At 48.5% G+C, this 24231-nt stretch overlaps 1 protein-coding gene across 2 annotated transcripts in view; it reads left to right on the forward strand.

Annotated features, from left to right (window-relative positions):
• The window catches only part of ano10a (anoctamin 10a), a 93847-nt gene that overhangs the window by 65434 nt on the left and 4182 nt on the right, over window positions 1-24231 (forward strand). For both annotated transcript variants that reach the window (XM_072466895.1, XM_072466896.1), the window contains exons 10-12: window positions 6850-7041; window positions 11355-11483; window positions 16406-16522. In XM_072466895.1, coding sequence (XP_072322996.1) covers window positions 6850-7041; window positions 11355-11483; window positions 16406-16522 — 438 coding nt within the window. The remainder of the gene's footprint in view (window positions 1-6849; window positions 7042-11354; window positions 11484-16405; window positions 16523-24231) is intronic.

Here is a 24231-nt window from a genome sequence, read left to right on the forward strand (position 1 = left end):
TACTTTGGGGTAGAGGACAGATGTGGAAGGTGCTCAGGGAGTCTGGCGAACCATGTCCATGTTTTGGTCATGCCCGGCACTGGAGGGGTTCTGGAGAGGAGTGGTGGGAGCAATATCTCAGGTGGTGAAAGTCCGGGTCAAGCCAAGCTGGGGGCTAGCAATATTTGGAGTAGTGGACGAACCGGGAGTGCAGGAGGCGAAAGAGGCCGGCATTCTGGCCTTTGCGTCCCCTGTAGCCCGGCAAAGGACCTTGCTAATGTGGAAGGAGGCGAAGCCCCCCAGCCTGGAGGCCTGGATAAATGATATGGCTGGGTTCATAAAGTTGGAGAGGATTAAGTTCGCCTTGAGAGGGTCTGCGCAGGGGTTCTACAGGCGGTGGCAACCGTTCCTAGACTATCTCGCGGAGCGTTAGAGGAAGGTCGGTCAGCAGCAGCAGCAACCTTTGGGGGGGGGGGGGGGGGGGGGGGGACTGCCTGGGAGGGTGGATGAGCAAGAGATAACATGAAGGGATGGGGAAACTGGCATGTACGGGTGAGGGCCAGTGTACAAAGCTGTGTAAATATATCATTTTGCCATGTATATATCTTGCTCTGCGCGAGGTCTCGTTTTTTTTTTTGTTACGAGAGGGGGGGGGGTGGTTATTGTTTGTAAGGGAGAAAAATTGTGTTAAAAAACTTTAATAAATATATATTTTTTAAAAAGTCAGAGATGCTTAAGAGACCAGAATTTGAGAAGCACAAAGACCTCGTAGGGTTGCGAGCCTAGAGGAGATTATAGAGATGGGATGGGGCGAGTCCATGGAGGGATTTAAAAATCACAATGAGAATTTTTAAACTGAGGTATTGATTGACCACAATCCAGTGTAGGTCAGTGCGCACAGGGGTGATGGATGAATGGGATATTGTGCGAGTTTGAACACAGGCAGCAGTTTTGGAAAATCCAGTATATGGAAGGGTAGAGTTGGGCGACCAGCAGAATAATTACATCAAAAGATATACTTGAACAAGAAGAATATTGAATGATATGAGCAGGAAAGTGGGATTTGACTTGATGACTTGTGGGGGGGGAAAAGTGCAGACGCAGATGTGATAAATCTGTTGGCCTCTTCCTGTGGTATGACATTCTTTACCATTCTGCACACAGGTCAGGATCTTGGTTCAAGTACTCTTCCTACATTGTATATTTTCCTTTGGATTAAATGTATTTTTGTAAGATTGGATCACTTTTACTTTATAAAATGTCACGGAAGAGAAATGGAGCAAGCCATAGGCACAGAACGTTCAAAGCACATTTTAAAAAAACTAATCTTTATTGTCACAAGTAGGCTTACATTAACACTGCAATGAAGTTACTGTGAAAATCCCCTAGTCGCCACATTCCGGCGCCTGTTCGGGTACACTGAGGGAGAATTCAGAATGTCCAATTCATCTAACAGCACGTCTTTCGGGACTTGTGGGAGGAAACCGGAGTACCCGGAGGAAATCCACGCAGACACAGGGAGAACGCGCAGACTCCGCACAGACAGTGACCTGAGCCGGGAATCGAACCCGGGTCCCTGGCGCTGTGAAGCTAACCACTGTGCTACCGTTCCGCAGATTCCCTGCATTTCCCCGTCAAGCACATCCTGGGTCATGTGTTGGATACATGTAAAACATCTGTCAGCCTTGCTACATCAAGCACTGCCGAGGTCAGATACAATGCGAGTAAAACGTTATCCACACTGCCAGGCGTTTCCGTGTTAGATACAGCACCGGTTGGACTGAAGTTCGCTCTACTCCGGCTCAACCCCAGTTTGAGAGGGTCACTCATTACCCAGCCCCTCCCACATCCACCCCGTTTACACCACCGGCTGCTTAACCCCGTCTCGTCAGTTGGTGTCGGATTTGGTGGTCATTTGTGCTATGTGCCTCTACCCATTGAGAACTGCATTTGAGATTGATGACTGGATTCTCTTTATATAAGACCCTGGCACCCAGCAGACAGGAGGAGACAAGTTTGCATTTTCTGACCTAAAAGAAGAGTGTGTGTAATTGAATATGTTGGCTTCTGTCTCTCAAGGGCACCAACTAGTTGGTAGACATTTTTAATTTAGCCTTGGCGAATGGAAGTTACAGTTTGATTAAATCACAAGGGTTCATGATTGTCTGCAGTAGGAAATATTTCTGACCGTTTAACTGAAGTCCAGAATAAATATTATCACAGCATTGAGCAATTCAGGTTGTACAAGTACCCCTTGTAATAATGATACAGTTTCTGAAAAGCATTTGTAAGGATTTCTTCCTTCAGTGCTGTTTGTATAAAGATGTCAAAGCCAAAGATGACTATGAATCCTGTTTGGAAGCTGTTAGCTGCCCACAAGTCTTACATCTGTGCTTTCAAATTGTTTGACTCCATAATTTATGGTTTGCATTGTGCAGTTTATAAAGCTTACAGTTGGTGACAAAATGTTACTGCGGGTGGTGACAATTGATTCATCCAACTTTACGTTCCAATTGAAATTTCACAATTCCCGGCCATTGGAGACAGCATCAAGTGCTGTAAGAGAGGTGGTAAATTGTTTTCACTGTCTTCTGGCAATTCTTCAGAATGCATGCTTTTAGTCCCACTGACCTCGTGCAGAGTTTAAATCCAGATTCCCACTACTTTACATCTCAGCTACTGAAACAAAAACTTGTTTGAATTCTTTGGGGTTGACGATTTGAAAAGACATTTCTAGACTCTAAATTCAAACTGGACAAACGAGCAAATAATACAAGCACAAGTAGGGTGCAATGGGCCGAATGGCCTTTCTCTGGGCTGTAACTATGCTGTGATTCTCTTCACGCTCCATCAATATAACTTTTGTCACTTCCCCTCCTGCGGTTGCCTGGCTTCCTGTAAAATGCACCTATAATATTTGTTTCAGCCACTTAAGGTAGTGGCGAGTGCCACATTCTGACTGCTCTGAGCTGAGGTTTTGATGCAACAGCAGGAAGGTCTGGTGAATCTTCATCAAACTCTGGTTAGGTCACAACAAGAGTGCTGACTCCATTCCTGGCCACCACTGTTTAGGAAGGTTGTGAACATGTTCGAGAGGGTGCAGAGAAGGTTTACCAGAATGGTTCCAGAGTTGAAGGATTTTAGCTACAAGGTTCGGTTGAACTGAAGGAGGTCGAGGGGAGATGCGACACGAGTACAAGTAGTGAAGGTTTAGATAAGAGAGACAATGAAAAGTTGTTCCCATCAGCGAATACTGTAGGGATAGAGATGGAAGGTTTTGGTGGGGGGAGCGGGGCATTTTCTTACACTGCGACTGCCAGTAATCTGGAACTCCCTAATTACAAGGGTGGTGGAAGCAGAGATGACCAATTTCAAAAAGAAATTGGATGGGCACGAGAAAATTTAAACTTGTACAGTTTTGGGAATGGAACATGGAAATGGCACTGACTGAATTGCTGTACAGAGGGCTGGCCTGGTCTCAGTGGGCCAGAGGACGACCCCCTGTGCCTTTATAACTCTGAATCTTTGACTTCCACCTTTGCACCAAAAGCAAGATCGCCTGAGTTGGGGGTTGCACTTTCTGCCTTTTCCACGTGACTGTGGTTTGAAACGTGTAGATGTGCAGCAAGACCGTTGTGTCCATTTGCACAAATCCTCAAAAGTACAAGTGGATAAGTTAAAGTCTTTGAAAAACATCTAGGCTTCCTGGGTTTATAAATGGATGCTTCGATTATAAAGGCAGAGGAATTATGCTTCAACTTTATAATCTCTGGTTAGATGTCCGTTGGAGCAATCTGGCCAATTCTGGGCACCACCTATCAGGGGAGTTGTCAGAAAGGGTAAGGGCAACTTTACCAGGTTTGAGGGCATTTTATTTTTATTCTTTCATGGCATGTGTCATTTTACTGGCTAGACCAGAATTTTTATTTCCCATCTCTAATTGCCCTTGACAGGGTGGTGGTGATCCGCCCCCTTGACCTGCTTCAATCCATGTGGTATAAGACCATAAGGAATAGGAGCAGGGGTAGGCCCCCTCGAGCCTGCCCTGCCATTCAATAGGACCATGGCTGATCCGACATTTCTCAGGTTCACTTTTCTGCCCTGCCCCTGTAACCATTACTGATCAAGAATCTACCTCAGCCTTAAATATACTCTGCCTCCATAACTCTCTGTGGCGGGGAGTTCCAAAGACTCAACCTTCTGAGAGAGAAAAATCCTCCTCATCTCATTCTTAAATTGGCACTCCTTTATTCTGAGACTTTGCCCTCTGGTCCTAGGCTCTCCCATGAGGGGTAACATCCTACCAGCATTTGCCCTGTCAAGCTCCTTAAGAATCCTCTATGTTTCAATGTGATCTCCTCTCATTCTTCTAAATTCCAATGACTACAGTCCCAACCTGTTTAACCTTTGCCCAGAAGACAATCATAGAATCATAGAATTTACAGTGCAGAAGGAGGCCATTCGGCCCATCGAGTCTGCACCAGCTCTTGGAAAGAGCACCCTACCCAAGGTCAACACCTCCACCCTATCCCCATAACCCAGTAACCCCACCCAACACCAAGGGCAATTTTGGACACTAAGGGCAATTTATCATGGCCAATCCACCTAACCTGCACATCTTTGGACTGTGGGAGGAAACCAGGGCACCCGGAGGAAACCCACGCACACACAGGGAGGATGTGCAGACTCCGCACAGACAGTGACCCAAGCCGGAATCGAACCTGGGACCCTGGAGCTGTGAAGCAATTGTGCTATCCACAATGCTACCGTGCTACCCTCCATACCGACGATCATCTTAGTGAACCTTCTGTGAACCCCCTCCAATGAAATAATGTCTTTCCTAAAATAAGGAACCAAAATGGCTGACGGTATTCCAGTACCTTGTACAATTGCAGAAAGACTTCCCTAATCTTGTACCCCGACCTCACTTGAAATAAGGGCCAACATTCCATCAACCTTCCTGATATGTGCTACACCTGTGTGCGAGCTTTCTGGTGTTTAGTGTCAAGCCCCTTTGTGTTGCAGCTTTCTGCAGCCTTTCTCCATTTAAATAATATTCTGTTGTTCTCCCTTTCAAGATGAACAACTTCACGTTGTATCTCTTTGCAAACTGTTTGTCTCCCAACAGATGTTAGGCTAATCGGCCTATAGTTACCCTCTTTTTGCCTCCTTCCCTTTTTGAATAGGGGTGTCACATCGACAGTTTTCCAATCCTCGGTTATGTCTGCAAAATTAAGGGATTTATGGAAAATTACCTATTGGGGGTCTTCAAGGTGGTCAGGGTTTTTGAAAGATACAAATTATCCCCTCTTGCGATGATATCCAGAGGCCATAGATTTAAAATCATTGACCAAAAGATCTGGAGCGAAGTTGAGATGTTCTGTTTTTCCTGGGGGGCCAGGTGGCCGTTGTGGATCAGATTGGTGTCAATATCACGGGGTTCAATCCCTGCTCCGCCTGGATTTGGGACCTGCATCTTTGCTCTACCCAATCCTGGCTGCGGATTGGACCTGCCTTCGGATAGAGAATTCGATGCAAATCCCACTCCAGAACCTGGAGCAATGATTGTCTGACTCTGAGGGAGGTACGGCCCATTGACTGAACTCGAGGAGCCGAAAACCTCAAAGCTCAGTCATCCTGTGTTGTGCTCCCCCAACGCCCAGCCTTGTTGCGTTCTTCCCTAGATCATGTTTTTGAGATATTTTCTCTGAAGTGTCAGCCTGGGTCAATGGGTAGTACCTCCCTCAGAGACAGAAGCTCATTGCGCAAGCATCTGGAGCGGGATTTGAAGCACAAAGTCTAGGCTGAGAGTGCTGCGCTGTCTGAAGTCTCGCCTTTAGGATGAGACGTTAAACCGAAACCTGGGGGCGATTCTCCGATATGGAGGCCAAGTGTTTGTGCCGTCGTGAAACAGGGCCCGGGTACGACCTATTCTGGCCCCCACAGGGGGCCAGCACGGCGCTGGAGCGGTTCACGCCGCTCCAGCGTCCTTACGCGGTGTCAAATGGGCACCGCACCAACCCGCGCAAGCGCAGCTGGGGCAGCCCAATCCTGCGCATGCGCGGGGAACGTCTTTCGCATGCCGGCCCCTCACCAACATGGAGCCGGTGATCTGGGGCCGCGCGCAGAAGGAGGTAGGCCTGGGGGGGGGGGGGGGGGGGAGAGAGAGAGGCCGGCCCGCCGATCGGTGGGCCCCGATCGCGGGCCAGACCCCATTGGAGGCCACCCCGGTGAAGGAGTCCCCCTCCCTCCCCCACAGGCCGCCCCCCCCAGCCTTCCCCCAGTGTTCCTGTCGGCAGCGACCAGGGGTGGACGGCGCCGGCGGGAAAGTGTCGTGTCGTAGTGGCCGCTCGGCCCATCCGGGCCGGAGAATCGCCGCTCGCCGGTTCTCCGGGCGGCCCGGTGCCAATCGCGCGCCGCTGGTTTCCGGGGGGGTGGGAGAATCGCGTGCGGGGGTCGGGGCGGCGTGGCGCGATTCGCGCGGCGCCCCGGTGATTCTCCCACCCGGCGTTGGGGGGGGGGGGGGGGGATAGCGCCCCTGATGTGTTCCCCTTGGGTTGATTTTAAAATATCCAATTGCACTATTTTGAAGGTGTCCTGATCAATATTTGTCCTTCAATCAACACGTACTTCTGACTGTAAAACATTTTGGGAGGTCCTAAGGCCATCTGCACCGCTGGCAGTGTTGTGTTCCCTCAGTACTGCACTGGGAGTGTCAGCCCGGAATTATGTGCTCAAATCTCTGGGATGGGATCCTGACTCCGAAGCAGCCGTGTTGCCCATTGAACCACAGCCGGCAAGTCTGGCTTGTGTTTAGTTTTAATATTGTGTCCTTCAATTTATTTATTTTTTATCTCCTCTTTCTCATAGGGAACCTTTGATGATTACTTGGAGCTTTTTCAGCAGTTTGGCTATGTCAGCCTTTTCTCCTGTGTTTACCCTCTGGCGGCTATTTTGGCAATTTTGAACAACATCACAGAAGTGTTCTCCGATGCCCTGAAAATGTGTCGGGTCTTCAAAAGGCCGTTCTCCCAGCCTGCAGCAGACATGGGAGTCTGGCTGGTAAGTTGGGCTCATCTGTTCTGTTTTTTTTAACTTGCGAGGCCTTGCTGTTTGTGGTTTATATAAATGATTTAGACACAAATGTAGACTTGATCAGTAAGTTCGCAGATGATACGAACATTGGGACGCTAAATAGTGAGGAGGATAGTCTTAGATACAGTTGAGCTGGTCAGATGGGCTGATCAGTGGCAAATGGAATTCAATCTGGATAAGTGTGAGGTGATGCACTTGGGCAGGACAAACAAGGCAAGGGAATACATGATAAACGGCAGGCCCCTGGGAAGCACTGAGAATCAGAGAGTTCTTGCAGAGCAGGTGGATACAGTGGTTAAGAAGGCATATATATGGTATAGTTGCTTTTATTAGACGAGACACTGTTTAAGAGCAGGGAGGTTATGCTGGAGCTGTATAAAACGTTGGTTAGGCCACAGCTGGAGCAGTTCTGGAATCCACATTATAGGAGCATTGTAAAGGATGCAGCCGAGATTTACCAGAAAGTTGCCTGGGCTGGAGAGTGTTAGTTATGAAGAAAGATTGGATAGACTGGGATTGTTTTCCTTGGAGCAGAGGAGACTGAGGGGGAACATAATTGAGATGTATAAAGTTATGAGGGGCACAGCTAGAGTAGACAGGAAGAATCTTTTCCCTTTGGTAGAGGGGTCAATGACCAGGGGGCAGAGATTTAAAGTAAGCGGCAGGAGGTTTAGAGGGGATGTGAGGAAAAAACTTTTCACCCAGGGTGTGGTGGGAGTCTGGAACTCGCTGCCGGAAAGGGGGGTGGAGGCAGAGACCCTCATAACATTTGAAAATGAAAAATGAAATGAAAATCGCTTATTGTCACAAGTAGGCTTCAATGAAGTTACTGTGAAAAGCCCCTAGTCGCCACATTCCAGCGCCTGTTCGGGGAGGCTGTTACGGGAATTGAACCGTGCTGCTGGCCTGCCTTGGTCTGCTTTCAAAGCCAGCGATTTAGCCTTGTGCTAAACAGCCCCTATTTAATATTTGAGAAGTATTTATAATAATGATCTTTATTATTGTCACAAGTAGGCTTACGTTAACACTGCAATGAAGTTACTGTGAAAATCCCCTCGTCGCCACATTCCGGCGCCTGTTCAGGTACACAGAGGGAGAATTCAGAATGTCCAATTCACCTAACAGCATGTCTTTCAGGACTTGGAGGAAACCGGAGCACCCGGAGGAAACCCACACAGACACGGGGAGAACGTGCAGACTCCGCACAGCCAGATGTGCTCTTGCGATGCCAAGGCATATAAGGCTATGCGCCAAGTGAGGGAAAATGGGATTAGAACAGTTGGGCTGTTGGTTTTGACTGGAGCAGGCGCAATGGGCCGAAGGGCATTTTCTGTGCTGTAGACCTCTAAGACTCCATGACCGTGCTAAGTAAATGAGAAATATTTTAGCCATTATTACTGCCCGATGACAACATGTTATCATTTGGTTAAATTTCTACACTATTACGACAAAATCTTCTTAACTAAATTGTTTTGAGAGAAGCTGCTGGTCTTTTCACATTCCCCAATCTAAAAACTGAATGCAACACCTGACTGCTTCAACTCCTGGCCCTTCCTATTAAGTGCAACATCTCGGTATGGCTTAACACAATGTGTCTTATCTAATTCCCAGGGAACCTTCTTTATATAAACAAAATTCCAACTTAAGGTAAACAATATATATGGTTTGAAGGAATGATCTTTAATTTTGTTTTATGATGCTTTAATTGCAGATCTCTAGCAAAAGTGTCTGTATTTTAATCCCAGGCTTAAATTGTTTTTTCTGTAGCAGATGCATACACACAACAACCCATATTGCACCAAATACATATACTGCTATATTGGAATTCCTACATTCATTGCCACACATGGTCGTATATTATCTGTTTTCTACCATAAGAAAATCTCATTCGCTTTTGAAGAGCATTTCCCTGTATTTGACAGTGATTATCCTATAATTATACTTTCAGTTTGACATTCACTTTATATTTTTGACTTTATACTTTTATCTCTTGTAATCAATGTTCTCTTCAGTATCTGAGAAAGCCTTTCTCCAATATGTTCCTGAAAGGTGGTACTGTAATTCTATTGCGATATTGTGACTAGATTCTTCGTATAGCTCGATCCAATGGTCCCTGCACATCGATTTTAGCCTTGAATCTATTCATTGACTTAGCAGCTACAGCCCTTTGTGGTAGAGAATCCCAACGATTCACAACCCTCTGAGCGAAGATGTTTTTCCTTATGAGTCCTAAATGGCCGACCTCTCTTCCTAAGATTCCACTCCGAGCTTAAGACTCTCCAACCAAGGGACGTTACCTCCCAACACCCACCCTGCTTGAGCCCTGAGAGAATCTTATTTGTTTCAATGAAATCACCCCTCATTCTTCTAAACCCCAAAGAATATAAGCTCATTCTACTCAATTTCCTCTCATTTGGGCAATCCCCTCATCCTAGGAATCAATTGTGCATTATCAGAGTTCTTATTTTGGTTGTACCTATGCAAACTAAATGCATGGTTGTGTTAGTAATGTTGGCCCCGGCTTTGTGGCGCAGGCGCAGAGGAATGGAGCTCACAGTTCAGCTTGCTGATGGTTACCCACAAAGAAGATCGCTCTGATCCAGGACAGAGTGCTTTAACGGGTGCCTGTGAGCAGGGCGAGTATCAGCAAGGCTCTTCAGCCGATCACATTGAAAAATCCTTTCTGAAATCTACAGGGGTGGGGAGTGGGTCTAGGTAGGGCGCTCTTTGGAGAGTCGGTGCAAACCCGATGGGCCGAATGGCCTCCTTCTGCACTGTAGGGAATCTGTAGGGATTCTATGCTGCATAACTCAATATCACCACCAGCAGGAACTTATTCATAGAGTATATCATTGAACAGTGCAGAAGGAGGCCATTCGGCCCATCAAGTCTGCACTGGCCCTTGGAAAGAGCACCCCAATTAAGCCTCCACCCTCTCCCCATTACTCAGTAACCACACCTAACCTTTTAGACACTAAGGGGCAATTTAGCATGGCAAATCCACCTAACCTGCACACCTTTGGATGCCTGAATCATTGTGTAAACCGAGATCCTTTTGTACAAACTTCTAATAAAACCAGCATTTTTAGCTGTGGTTCGGATCATAGAATCCCTACGGTGCCGAAGAAGGCCATTCAGCCCATCGAGTCCACACTGACCATCCGAAAGAGCTTCCCAACCCGACCCACTCCCCTGTCCTCTGCCTGTAACCTCATCTAACCTTTGGACACTAAGGGCAATTTAGAATGGCCAATCCACCTAACCTGCACATTTTTGGAATGTAGGAGATGGGATTATGGAAGCTCAGAATCTCACGCTTGGCTCCCGAGCTTGCTCTCTTTTCCTCTTTCCATGGGAGACCTCGGCTGAGTATGAAAGTTTAGTTGGTGCGCGATCCGCTGTTTTTGTCTTTGTTATTACATTTTGCCGTCTCGAAGATGACCGGATCAGGAAAAGTTTAATTTATCTGGAAGAGTTTGTCGATTCCCCCTGAACACTGGGGTTCCCGGGGTATTGTTTTCTTTCATTGTGTTTTGTACCTATGGGTGAGATGTATGTCTGTAATGTTCCCTGAGTCCTGTTAGGGAGCTGACGGGTCACTTAACCGTGGAAGGAACATGTTGGGGATCCAGTCCCCAATTCATCCGGTCTTATTAGTTCCCAATGATGCACTGACTATGGTTTCCTGCTGTACCCTGCGCCTGGAGCCAGCTTTCTCCTTTTGTTTCTTTGATGTGAATATTTTGCAAAATAATTGAAACTCCCAATAAATAAAACATTTTTTTTTTAAATGAGGGGTTGTCTATTTAAGACAGAGATGGGGGAGGCGGGGGGGGGGCGGAGGGTGTGCGGGGGGGGGTGGGGGAGGGAGGGTGTGCGGGGGGGGGGGGGGGGGGGAGGGTGTGCGGGGGGGATCCCTCCGAGGGTTGTGAGATTTCCGAATTCTCTTCCACAAGAGGCAGCGGAAGCAGAGTTTCTGAATATCTTTACTGTAAAAGTAGACGGCTTCTTGTAAAGCAAAGGGGTGAAAGGTTATCTGGGGTCGGCAGGAATGTAAAGTTAAGGTTAAAATTAGATCAGCCATGATCCTATTGAATACTGGATCAGGCTTGAAGAGCCTAGGCCTTCTCCTCATTTGTATGAACGTGTGTGGAATATTCATCGTTAAAAATATTTTGGTAACTGATGTTATTGCATGTGGTGTCAAAGTAATGTGAATGGGTGATTTTAATGTTATGAACTTTCATTGCGCAAAGCCCTTAATGTACTTTTGTTTATAGCTGGCCTTCGAAACTATGGGAGTAATTTCCGTGATGACCAACTGTGCACTGATTGGGATATCGCCTCAGGTGAAGGAATTTTTTAACGAAAGCGCAACCGGGCTTGTCCTGTTAATTGTGGGTATAGAGGTAAGTCAAAACATTTTGCATCTACTGAACCTTTCTGGGATTTTCCACGATGCATTAATTGAGGAACTCCCTCTGCTGCCGTGCTCAGCATGTTCACTCTTGTAGCATGCTTGTGTCATTCGTTAGCCTCCCGTGTTGGACGGCTGGCTTTATTTGATGTGCATCAACCTGTGAACAAGTACAATCCATTTCATTTGTGCGTCGTCAGTATATATTGCCTGTACCTGACGTATTTCATTTGTCAGACTTGTTAGGAAAATTTCGATTTCAGATGCTGAGAGTTGTAGGTTTGTGTAGAACAAATTAAATTATTTTAATTTTGATTATTTTGAGAAGGGGGAAGCATTAGTTAAAAATTAAACACAGACTCATTTGTTAAGCCTCTATAGTTTTTTGCCACACTGTCGCGGCACCCTGGGCTGCGCGGTCAATTTCAACTCCACTCGTCCCGCAGTCACAGCACAAGTGAATTAACCAATAATTCTTATAAACATACCCATGAACATACCCAAAGTCTTTGGCCACTGGCTGCCTTCTGGATCCTTCCATTTGAATTAAAGGCACAGGCCATTGCTTCCTTCTGCTTGAATTAAAGATACCTCAAAGACACATGTCCATAAATCATCCATGGATCAAAAATGTAACGACAAAAATAAAAGAAAGGAGGAAATAAGGGAACAGACAGTGAATAAGCAAGAAGGACCCTTCCAACACCCTGGTTGCTTGCACAGTGATTTAGAAAAAAACAAGTTGCCAACTTCTAAGGAACAGTAACATAGTGTGCCTATTTCAGAGGCCTGGAGTAACGATTCGGGGACATGAATGAGTTCAAGCTCCACCCTGACAGCTGGGGAAGATTAAATTCAGTTAAGAAAATAAATCTGCAATCAAAATGAAAAGCTAAAATCAATAACGGAGACGTGTTTAGTTACTGAAGCCTTTTAGGGGAACGGATCTGCTGTCCTTGCCCAGTCTCCTTTACCTGTGACTTCAATCCCACAGCAATGTGGTTGACTCCGAACTGCCCTCTGAAGTGACCTAGCAGATGGCACAAAATTAGGAGACACACTAGGTTTCATGAATGGGAACAGCAAGTTGCAACGGAACATAGGCAGATTAAGTGAGTAGACAAAATTAGCAGGTGGAGATCGATGTGGAGGTTGTTGCATATTTGGATTTAAGAAGGGCGAGTTGGAATGGTTTCTTGATGGTGCAAAATGTGTAGAAGAGCAAAGAAATTTGTGTGTCGATGTAAACAAATCAGAAAAAGCAAAAGCACAGCTCTGATCAATAATTGAGAAGGTTAATGGGAAATGATTGCTTTCTGATCCCCCTCTCGAGGAAAAAACTATGAAGTTCTGCAGCAGAGCCATGGTCAGGCCTAGGTTAGTGTTCAATTCTGGAAACTGTACCTTAGGAAGGATATTGATGTAAACCTACAGTAAGCTGGATTCCTCATACCATTAAGAAGACTGGAACCTCCATGATAATGTGATGATGTTGTACCAGATGAAAGAAGCACATTTTAGTCAGATGCTATCAATCCTCCCTGCCCATTTTAAATCATTTTTGGTAATGCCTGCTCAGTAGCATGTTAACTCCAGCAGAGGGCAGAGTGGGGCAGCATTATACTTGTCCTGGCAGTTCTTACACATTTTGCATGGTACATAGAACATAGAAAATACAGCACAGAACAGGCCCTTCGGCCCACGATGTTGTGCCGAACTTTTGTCCTAGATTAAGAACAAATCAATCTACACCCGTGCATTCTACCGTAATCCATGTACCTATCCAATAGCCGCTTGAAGGTCCCTAATGTTTCCAACTCAACTACTTCCACAGGCAGTGCATTCCATGCCCCCACTAAGTTGCTGAAAGTGCAGGTTAATAAAGCTGCAGTGAACAGGAGGATTATTTGTCACAAATTTGCAAGCTACACCTGACGACCAGGACAGCTTGCGGTTCCCTAATAGAAGCCACATTGTGCTTCATTCGATTGGTCAGAATGCTGAGTCTAACCGGTTTCTCTTTAAAACCCACAGAACTGCAATTGCAATAAAAATTAAATTGCAACAGCCTTACAAGCTGCTATGTCATTGCCAATTAGCCAATCCATGTCTTAGCAAATGCAGTTGGACCCTGTGGAAATAAATAGCCTTTTTACATTTTTTTTGATCAATCCAAACATCACTAACTGGTCTGCCCTCCATAACACAGATCACCTGTAACCCTGCTGCCTGCCTTCCACCTTCAGCCGAGTCCCATTTGCCCATCGCCCGCTGTTTTCGCTGATCTACATTGGCTCCTGGTTAAATGTCTCGATTTAAAAATTCTCATCCTCGTTTTCAGAACCCTCTCACCCCACTCCACCTCTGTAACCTCTTGCGGATTCACAATCCTCTGTGATGGGTACGTCTGCTGCCTTTGCACCGACGGTTTGAGCATCCCTCATTTTAGTGATTCAGTGTTGGTGGTGGTGCCTTTACCTGCCGAGGCCCTTCAGCTGTGGAACCCCTTCCCTAAATGTCTCCACCTCCCCTCCTCCACTTTCCTCTTTAGACACCCGATAAAACCCAACTCTTTGACCAAGCTGTTGAGCTTTCCTAATGTGGCTCAGCATCAAATCTGTGCTCCTGAAAGGTGCCTTGAGTGTCTCATTATGTTAACGGTGTTATACACGCAAGATGCTGCTCGTGCCAGAAGGCTTTGGAGAGGTGGATGATAACGTGATGCATAATGACAGATTGACCCTTCTTTGTTTAAAAAGTAATATGCTCCTGTGGAAAGTAAATAAGTTAACCACGAGAGGTTATAGTTAACACTGTTCCTAGGTGACGTTCACAGATGGAGAACAAGCTGTTGACTTTTAACGGCTCTCCGAACTTTTCCGTCCTCCTGCAATGGTGCCAGCTGGTGTGGGGGCACCGGGCTCCCCTAAGGGCAACAGAAATATCTTTCAGGCCTGGGAAGCTCCTCACTGAGATCCTTTTAGATACGAGGACAAACTGCGGATCCTTTCGCTTGAGCAGATCAAGAGGAAATCTTAACAGATGTGCTAAAGATGGGGGGGAAATATCCTCCCATTGATCAGTGACTTGAAAGGATCAATTTGAAACAGATGATGGAGACTTTGAGAATTTATTTTTCAGAAGAGAATTGTCACTGAATTCCACCCCCACCACTCCCCACCCAGTGGGAGGAACAATCAAAATATAATCTGTAATAGTTTGTAAAAGGGAAGTGGACAAATATTTGTAAAATAAACAATGTTAATGCTCTGAGGAAATGGCACGGCGATCACTGGAATGGGAAGGTGGTCCGTTAACCCTTTGACCTTGTTGGCCTCAGTCAGGCTGTTCTTGGATCTGCGTCTCAACTCTCTCTCCCCATCTTTGCTTCATGGTCCTCCCTCCATCGCAGGCCTGACGGGCTGAATGGCCTCCTTCTGGACTTTAGCTTTCCTAAGGCTCTCCGATGCCCAGAAAGTATCTATTGATCTCTGTCTTGACAAGTTAACTCCCAGTCATCATAGTCTTTTTGGGAAAAAGAGCGTTTCGGATTTCCACCAGCGGCTATGTGGCAAATCGCTCTTCCTGATTTTACACCTCTGAGCAGCCTCGCTGTAAATTTAATAATGATAATCTTTATTGCGCCTGTTCGGGTACACAGAGGGAGAATTCAGAATGTCCAATTCACCTAACAGCACGTCTTTCGGGACTTGTGGGAGGAAACCGGAGCACCCGGAGGAAACCCACTCAAACATTGGGAGAACGTGCAGATTCCGCACAGACAGTGACCCAAGCGTGGAATCGAACCCGGGACCCTGCAGCTGTGAAGCAACCGTGCTAACCACTGTTCTATAAGACTATTTTGTCTTTTTCTAACTTCATCCCACCAGATGGTATAGTTTCCCTGCCTCCACCCTGTGAAAGCCCTTTAGCATTTCAAAGATCTTGATTGGGTCATCCCTCAACACGGAGAGCTCTTTCAGAGTCCCAGTTCAGGTGTAATTGGCTGGCCGATGTGGAGTGTCAGATTCCATGAAATGCTGTGAAGAGGATTGTGAGATAACGCAAACGCACTGTCCTGTTGTTCACCCCGATAGGCCGATGGCCCGAGAAGTTTGAAAAAAATAAAATAAAGATTGCTGCTTGTTTCCGTATGTGAGGAAACATCTGGGATGTGAACTTCAGTATAAAATGCTGGCATTTCATTGTAAAGGAACCCAGAAAAAATCCACTCGGGCGATGAGGATTTAATTTCAGATTGAGTTTCAGTAATTGAGATTTTGGTATACATGGTCCAAGAAAGTGTAAAGAGATGGAAATTTCTTACACTTTAAGGTCCCATTAACACAGAATTCAGAGCATGGTTACAGACCACTCCGCTCATCTGCTCTGGAGTTTATGCCAATCTCCTCCCATTTCTCTTCACCTCACCTGATCAGCATTTCCGTCTATTCCTTTCTCCTTCGTGGTGTTTATCTAATATCCCCTTCAACGTATCTCTGCTCCTTGTCTCAACCGGTCTGTGGGTGAAAAAGCTTCTGGGTTCCTGTTTGGATTTATCGGTGACTGTTGCAATTACAGCCCCTGTTTTGGACTGCACCAGAGGTGGAGACATGTTCTCTACACCTACCGTACCAACATCTTTAGCCATTTCTAAGATGTCTATCAGGTCACATCGGGAGACATGATGGGTTAACTGTACATGTTGAGAGCATTGGACCCTTGGGTTTAAGTGTCGCTCCATTGACTGGTGTAACTCTCAAATATTATCATTACTGTTTAAAATATTTCCCCCAAGGTGGACATTATGTAACATGCAACACGTGCAGAATATTTTGAAAAATATAAAATAATTTCCATGAATTAAAATGTTATGATGTTGGATAATCCTGCGTCCTACTTTATGTTTTACAGCATATCCTTTTGGGGCTGAAATTTATCCTCGCCTTTGCCATCTCTGACATACCAATTGATATCCGTAATAAGATAGCCAAGCTGGAGTTCGAGTCATTGGAGGCTCTGAAACAGAAGGTAACAATAGGGGGTTTGTTTAAGATAGAGAGTTAGACACTTGAGATGTGATAAGTGATTCATCCTCCTGATTTGTTATAAAAGCGGGGTGAGAGACATCTTGAAGAGTTGCTACATTCTCTTTCTACTGTATAACCAACAGCTAATCAACGTGAAGCACTAATCCTTGACTTTGTGAATTAACCGAACGACTGACACTAAAGCGTAATAATACTCTCGATGCCGGAAATCTGAAGATCCAAAAGTGCTGGAAAATACTCGGCAGCTCCGGCATGACCGGTGCCGAGAGCGAAACAGAATTCACGTTTCGGATCGATGACCTTCGGTCGAATGAAAGGTGATCGGCCTGAAACGTTGGGTGGGATTTTCCGACCGTTTCGAAATTTAACCGCATGCGGCGGTCAGGACTGGGAAATCCTGCCAGTTAGCTTCCTGCTCCACTCTCCACAGCTGCTGCCCGACCGGCTGGGAATTTCCGGCATTTCATTTTGTTGAATGACCGGCCCGTTTAGCCATCGTACAGCCAAAGCTTTTATTAAAATAGCCCGCAAATATTACCGAGAAACATTCCAATCCGTGCTTTCGTTATTGTTCTGCCTGTTGGTTTGACAAACTTCGTACAGACGGTGCATTTCTCCCGTCAGAAGTTGCTCATTTTTTCCAAATGACCACAACAATTTATGTTGAAGAAGGAAAGCGCACTGATTGGCTGGCAAGTTCTCTGTTGCTTTCTCCATGGCAACGCCTTCACCAACCAGAGTCGACTTGCCAAACAATCCGTGCCCTTTCCTCCTGCAGTATAACTGTTGTGATCAGCGTCTCTCTCTTTCAGCATCTGTAAGTGATTAGCGTCTGAATATTTGTTAGTTTGAGACATCAAGTATGAACTGAGAACTGTCTTCTGTCAGCAAGGTGCTAGGCCAGGCATCGTCAGACTCGGGGGCGCGACCCGCGGGTGTGTCGCAGGCGGGTGTCAGGAGGGTCGCGGAGCCGTCCATCGTGGCGCTCCCGATCGCGCAAATCCTCACTCAACAGCCGCGGCAGCTGCCTTTTAATAACGCCGGCTGCAAGTGGCCTTCAGAATGGCCAGGAATAGATTTTTAAAATTCGGCTGCACTGCACATGCGTGCCCGATCATCGGTGCGCATGCGCAGTGCGGTCGCATTTTTAAAAATATGGTCGCAGCCTCTTTTTTTCAAGTTCGGGGGGCCAAAGGGACCCAAAACCATTTCCACCATTTTTGTCAGCAACAAACAAGGTAAGAGAAAATGGTGGGTCGCGCAGGTCGGCCGGCGTGGGTCGCGAAGGTTGGCCGGTTTGTAAAAATGGGTCCCTGGGAAAAAAGTTTGAAAAACACTGGGCTAGGCTGATATTCCACAGAATCTATTTCAGTTTCTTACATTTTACATTCGGTCATTTTCTTTCAGCTGACTGAAGTCGTTTGGCCATTCAGTGCTCTCAGTGCAAGGCTGGAGCTCAGCATGACTAGTCTCTCAAGCGGTCACTCCGCTAATTCTGTCTCACAAGCACAATCTGGCTCAGAGTGGGGAGAAAAAAATTCATCATATGTTTCAGCTGTCTGTCATTTTGTATGAAAGTTGATCTTTCCTGCGTAAAATTCCACTTCAAACCTCAGATCATTCCCTTCCCCCCGTTTATCTTCATCGGAATGCATGCAAATAAATGAACTTCGATGCTAGAACTCAATGGCTAGACCCCTTTTGGAAATAACGTTTTACCATGTAGCATTCGCCCTTAGTACCGTGGGCAGCACAGTTGCATAGTGGTTACCACAATTGCTTCACAGCTCCAGGGTCCCAGGTTCGATTCCCCGCTGGGTCACTGTCTGGGCGGAGTCTGCACGTTCTCCCCGTGTCTGCGTGGGTTTCCTCCGGGTGCTCCGGTTTCCTCCCACAGCCCAAAGATGTGCAGGTTAGGTGGATTGGCCATGATAAATTGCCCTTAGTGTCCAAAATTGCCCTTAGTGTTGGGTGGAGTTACTGGGGATAGGATGGAGGTGTGGGCTTGGGTAGGGTGCTCTTTCCAAGAGCCGGTGCAGACTCGATGGGCTGAATGGCCTTTCTGGCCTTTTTCCTTTTGAGGTCTGGCAGATATAGGCCCTCCAACGTACCAAAACTTGGTTGGGAACTTCAGGACCCATTCAGCTCCTTGACCTCGTTCGGCCTTTCAGTCAGATCACCGCTCGGGCTCTGGGGCACGGTTTCGAGTCCCACCCATGGCAGCTGCGGACATCACATTCCACTAATAAAATCCGGAATTGAAAGCTAGTCTCCGTATCCGTGCTCTAGAAACCCTCAGCGATTATCCTAAAAACCCATCTGGTTCACTCGTGTCCTTCAGGGAAGGAAATCTGCCGTCCTTACCGGGTCTGGCCTACACGTGACCCCAGAATCAGAGTAATGGGGCCGACTCTGAACTGCCCCCGTCTGAAATGACCGAACAAGACATTCCGTTCAAGGGCAATTAGGGACGGGCAACTAATGCAGGCCCAGCCAGCGACTCCCACATCCCAAGAACGAATAAAGGGAAAAAAGTGTGGTCAATGTCACCAGTAAGTTATCACTCAGGCAGTTCAGAAATTGGAATTCCTGCATTGAAATTTTCTTAAAACAGTGGTTGTGTAACTTTTTTGAAGGACCCCTTCGCTCTCCACTTCCTGTGGGTCCCACACTTTTGTTTTGGCGCCCTTTTCCTTTGGACAAAGTTGAGTTCACCTGGTGCTCACCAGCAGCCTTGGTTACCGGCCGCTCCACTTGGCAATATTCCAGCCACTCTCCGAGCTCCGCCCTGTCCCCTGCTCTCGGAGACGACAGTCAGCCCACTCTGTGCTCCGTGGTGGACGTGCTCTGCTCCACGTTCTCACCTCCAGGTAACGCTCATTAGCGTACTCTGACCATTCCGCCCCCCGCCCCACCAATCACCCAATCATATACTAGCCCTGTTCGGTAAGCACTTCTGTGTTATTTTGTAGACCACCCGGAAAGTCTTTACAGATCAGTTAGATTCACAGGTCAGGCCAGACAGAGACCGAGTTAATGGGGCGGATTCTACGTTTCAGAGACTAAGTGCTGACGCGGATCTGAATCACTTGAGTTCTACAGTCCCGAAAGCGTCACCGGCCCTGGAATGATTCAGGACATCCTAATGGAATTCCCGACCCTGGCAATTCCAACCAATGCCAGGGTCGGGATCGGCACTCGCGAGCCTGTCGAGCAGGAGTTGTCCATAGGCACTCCACTCCCCACACACCTTCATCCCCACACCGTTAATGGGTCAGCAGGGGCCAGAGGGTATCGGGGGGGGGGGCGTGGCCTGGGGCCTGGGGCCTTGGGAGACACGCATACGATCTGTGTCGCTAAGCTCACAGTGGGCAGTCAGCAGAGTATGCAGCAGCAGGGCTGCCGCGCAGGCTGTGACGATGGTGGTCTGTGCCCATTCACCCGACCCCACAGCCCACCGCCTGGCTGCCCCCCCCCCCCCCCCTTCCCGCCCATACCTTCGGCTTTGGCAGAAACTATCAGCACACCATAGCGAGGTTGAACACTTTTCGTACCCCCTCTCCTCTCTTTCCTTCAGCAGCCACAGCGCCTGTTTCCATATTTTAAATACCTGAGGCACGATTAATTTGACTGGAGACAAAGTTGAATCCAAACTGAGGCTTTATTAGTATGAGATGTGTGGCCTCCCACAGCAGCTGATGAAACGGCTGCGAGCTGGAGGCCACGCATATTTATAACCCGGCTCCTGGGCGGAGCTAGCATGCAGGGGCCCAGGTGAACCTGGAGTGCAGGTTCTACCGTACAACCCTTAATATAGGAACACAGTGGTTTACCACATTCACCTCCTGTTAAAATTGAGTCCGGCGGGGGTGGTGGATAACTATATACAATTCGCAATCTTTAATATTTACAGAACAGTAAAAAAATGTGTCTCTGGTCATCCGGTGGGCCGGTCAGAGATTCAGCCGGTCCGGTGCCTTGATCGTCCTCTGGGATCGACGAAGTGGAGCCGGCGATGTTGGTGCTGTCGTGGTCGAAGTTGACTCTGGGAGCGTGCCAAAATCCTCTTCATCAACGGGGGTGGGCAGGGGAGGACGGACAGTCCTAGGGGGGGTGATGGGGGCGGCGGGGGAGGGGAGGGTGGCGCCGGGGGTGGTGTGGGGGTGGAACCTGCTGGTGCCAGGTCCCTGAGGGAGACGGTATCCTGGCGGCCGTCGGGGAATGCCACATAGGCGTACTGTGGATTTGCGTAGAGCAGGTGCACCCTTTCCACCAACGGGTCCGCCTTGTGGAGCCGCACATGTTTACGGAGAAGCACGGTTCCCGGAGCTGTGAGCCAAGTTGGGAGCGATACCCCGGATGTGGACTTCCGTATTTGGATGTACAAAGCTCTCGGTGCTCCCAGAGTCCAGTAGGCAGGAGGTCACATGGCCGTTGACTTTCACGCTGGTGGATGCGTTGATCAGAGTATGTGGTCGGAGCTGGTCGATTGCCATGGATGCGAGTCGTGGTTGATCGTCGGGTAGTGAGATGGCCGTTGAGTTGGGGTCCTGAAACGCCGTTGGTCTCCATGTGCTGCGGGGTGGACAAGATGGCGGCGCCCAGAGGTCCTGGGGCTGACAAAATGGCGGCGCCGATGGAACGCACGTTGCGGGGGTGGAGCAAGATGGCGGCGCCCATGAAACGCACGTGTTGTGCGGGGGAGAAGATGGCGGCGCCCATTGCTCGCACGTGGCCTGGGGAGGAGGGGAGGATAGCGGCGTCCATTGTCCGTGACCGGGGTTGTGGGGGGCTGCCGCTGAGCAGGCCTGGCACACCGCTGCGTAGTGGCCCTTCTTCCCGCAGGCCTTACAAAGGGCAGCACGGGCCGGGCAACGTTGGCGGGGGTGTCTTTGCTGGCCGCATAAATAACATCGGGGCCCCCCGGAGATCACTGGCTGGCGCGTAGTGCAGGCATACTGGGTGGGTAGCGCCCCCGGAGTGGGCCGCGCTGTTGAGGGCGTAGGACTGTACATTGCGCAGGGCGACTGTCATGGAAAGCGCTAGTGTTTTAGTCTCTGAGAGGTCGCGCGTGGCCCCTTCTAGGAGCCGCTGCCTGATAACATCAGACCCAATCCCAGTTACAAAAGCGTCCCGCATAAGGAGATCTGAGTGCTCCTTAGCTGTAACGTCCTGGCAGTCATAGTCCCGAACTAGTGGGATCAGGGCCCTCCAGAAGTCCTCGATTGACTCACCAGGTAGTTGAGTACACGTTGCAAGCGCGTGTCTGGCGAAGAGCGTATTCGTCTTCTGCTCATAATTTTCTTTGAGTCGAGTCATGGCATCAGCGTAATTGGGCGCATCCTGGATCAGCGGGAAGACTTTGGAGCTGAGTCTGGAGTACCAGATTTGGAACAGGGGTTGGCGCCCCGTTGATATACGCTTCAAAACAAGCTAGCCAGTGCTGGAAGTCCTTTCTGGCATCGCTTGCGTGTGGATCCAGTTGCAGTCGATCTGGTTTAATCCGGAGGTCCATCTTCTGAGTCTGATACTAATAAATTGAGGCACGATCAATTTGGCTGGAGACGAAGTTGAATCCAAACTGAGGCTTTATTAGTATCTGAAGTGTCGCCTCCTACAGCAGTTGACGAAATGGCTGCGAGCTGGAGGCCACGCATATTTATAACCCGGCTCCTGGGCGGAGCTAGCATGCAGGGGCCACAGGTGAACCTGTAGTGCAGGTTCTACCGTACAACCCTTAATAAACACAGTGGTTTACCACAATACCCCAAGTGAACCTCACTGTCGATAATTCCTCCTGCCGGAGGAAGAACATCGTGGGGGACAGAGAAATTGCCAGGTCGGGCCTGTTAATATATGCCAACGGCGTTTACTGTACAATTTACATGCAAACGCCAGCGTGCGACGTGGAACGCATTCACGCCACTGTCGAGGCACCGGACATGACATTTCGTCGGGCGGCAGCCTCAACTTTCGGCTGACGCACGATACTCCGCCCGATCGGGTTTCCCGATTCCGGCGCTGCTGGGCGTGGAAACCGGCCCAATGTTTCAAGTCCAACCTGGGTTCTGAAGAAAAGTCTTATCGGACTAAACTCTGTTCCTCTCTCCTCAGGCGCCGCCAGATCTGAGTATTTCCAGCATGTTCCGTTTTTATTTCAGAGTTCCAGCATCTGCAGTATTTTGCATATGTGTGAATATAACTCCTCGTCTGGAGCATTTTTAAAGTCAACCTGATGAGCTGCTTTTGAAATGGAAATATTGGTGACTTGTAGAAAGAGCCCTGGTCACTGGCCTAACAAAACTGCTCTACTTTGTTTCTCTCTCATGATGGTGCTGAGATAACAGATACTTGTTTAAAGAGTATTTGTAAATGATCAGGATCAGGGGCGAAATTCTCCCCCAACGGCGGGATGCCCGCCGACTGGCGCCAAAGCCGGCGCCAATCAGACGGGCATCGCGCCGGCAAAAAGGTGCGGAAGTCTCCGCATCTTTGGGGGCCGAGCCCCAACATTGAGGGGCTAGGCCGACGCCGGAGGGATTTCCGCCCCGCCAGCTGGCGGAAATGGCGTTTGTAGCCCCGCCAGCTGGCGCGGAAATGCGGCGCATGCGCGGGAGCGTCAGCTGTCAGTTTCCCAGCGCATGCGCGGGAGCGTCAGCGGCCGCTGTCAGTTTCCCGCGCATGCGCAGTGGGGAGAGTCTCTTCCGCCTCCGCCATGGTGGAGGCCGTGGCGGAGGCGGAAGGGAAAGAGTGCCCCCACGGCACAGGCCCGCCCGCGGATCGGTGGGCCCCGATCGCGGGCCAGGCCACCGTGGGGGCACCCCCCGGGGTCAGATCGCCCCGCGCCCCCACCCAGGACCCCGGAGCCCGCCCACGCCGCCTGGTCCCGCCGGTAAATACCAGGTTTGATTTACGCCGGCGGGACAGGCAATTCCTGGGCGGGACTTCGGCCCATCCGGGCCGGAGAATCCAGCGGGGGGTCCCGCCAACCGGCGCGGCCGGATTCCTGCCCCCGCCCAATCTCCGGGAGCGGAGACTTCGGCGGGGGCGGGGGCGGGATTCACGGCGGCCAATGGCCATTCTCCGACCCGGCGGGGGGTCGGAGAATGACGCCCCAGGTTTTTAAATTTAAGTCCAGCTGCAGGATGTATGGAGTTTTAAAACTAACATAAAACTGCACTGTACATCTCCTCTGACCTTTAAGTAAGTCAGAGACATACTATTTTATTTCAACTGGGAATTCCAGTGTGACACAAGCTGTTATTATGTATTACCACAGCCTTCTAAATGAAAATCGGACAATATAATTATTTTATATTAGCTTCATGCATTGACAATACTGATTATTATATATTTGTTTCTTTATCAGGGGATGTAGGCATTGCTGGCAAGGTCAGCATTTATTGCTCATCCCTATTTTCCCTGAGCGTGTTTTAACAGTGGTCTCGCTGGGCCATTTCAGAGGGCAGTTAAGAGTCACATTACTGTGGGTTTGGAGTCACACGTAGGCCAGACCGGGTAAGAACGGCAGATTTCCTTCCCTATGCTTTTTTTTTTTACAACAATGGGTTCATGGTCATCGTTAGATTTTTAATTCCAGATTTTTATTGAATTGAAATTTCACCATCTGCCGTGGTGGGATTTGAAGCCAGGCCCCCAGAGTATTACCCTCGGTGTCTGGGTTACTAG

This window comes from Scyliorhinus torazame, chromosome 11 (genome assembly GCF_047496885.1).
Source record: "Scyliorhinus torazame isolate Kashiwa2021f chromosome 11, sScyTor2.1, whole genome shotgun sequence".
Taxonomy (NCBI): Eukaryota; Metazoa; Chordata; class Chondrichthyes; order Carcharhiniformes; family Scyliorhinidae; genus Scyliorhinus; species Scyliorhinus torazame.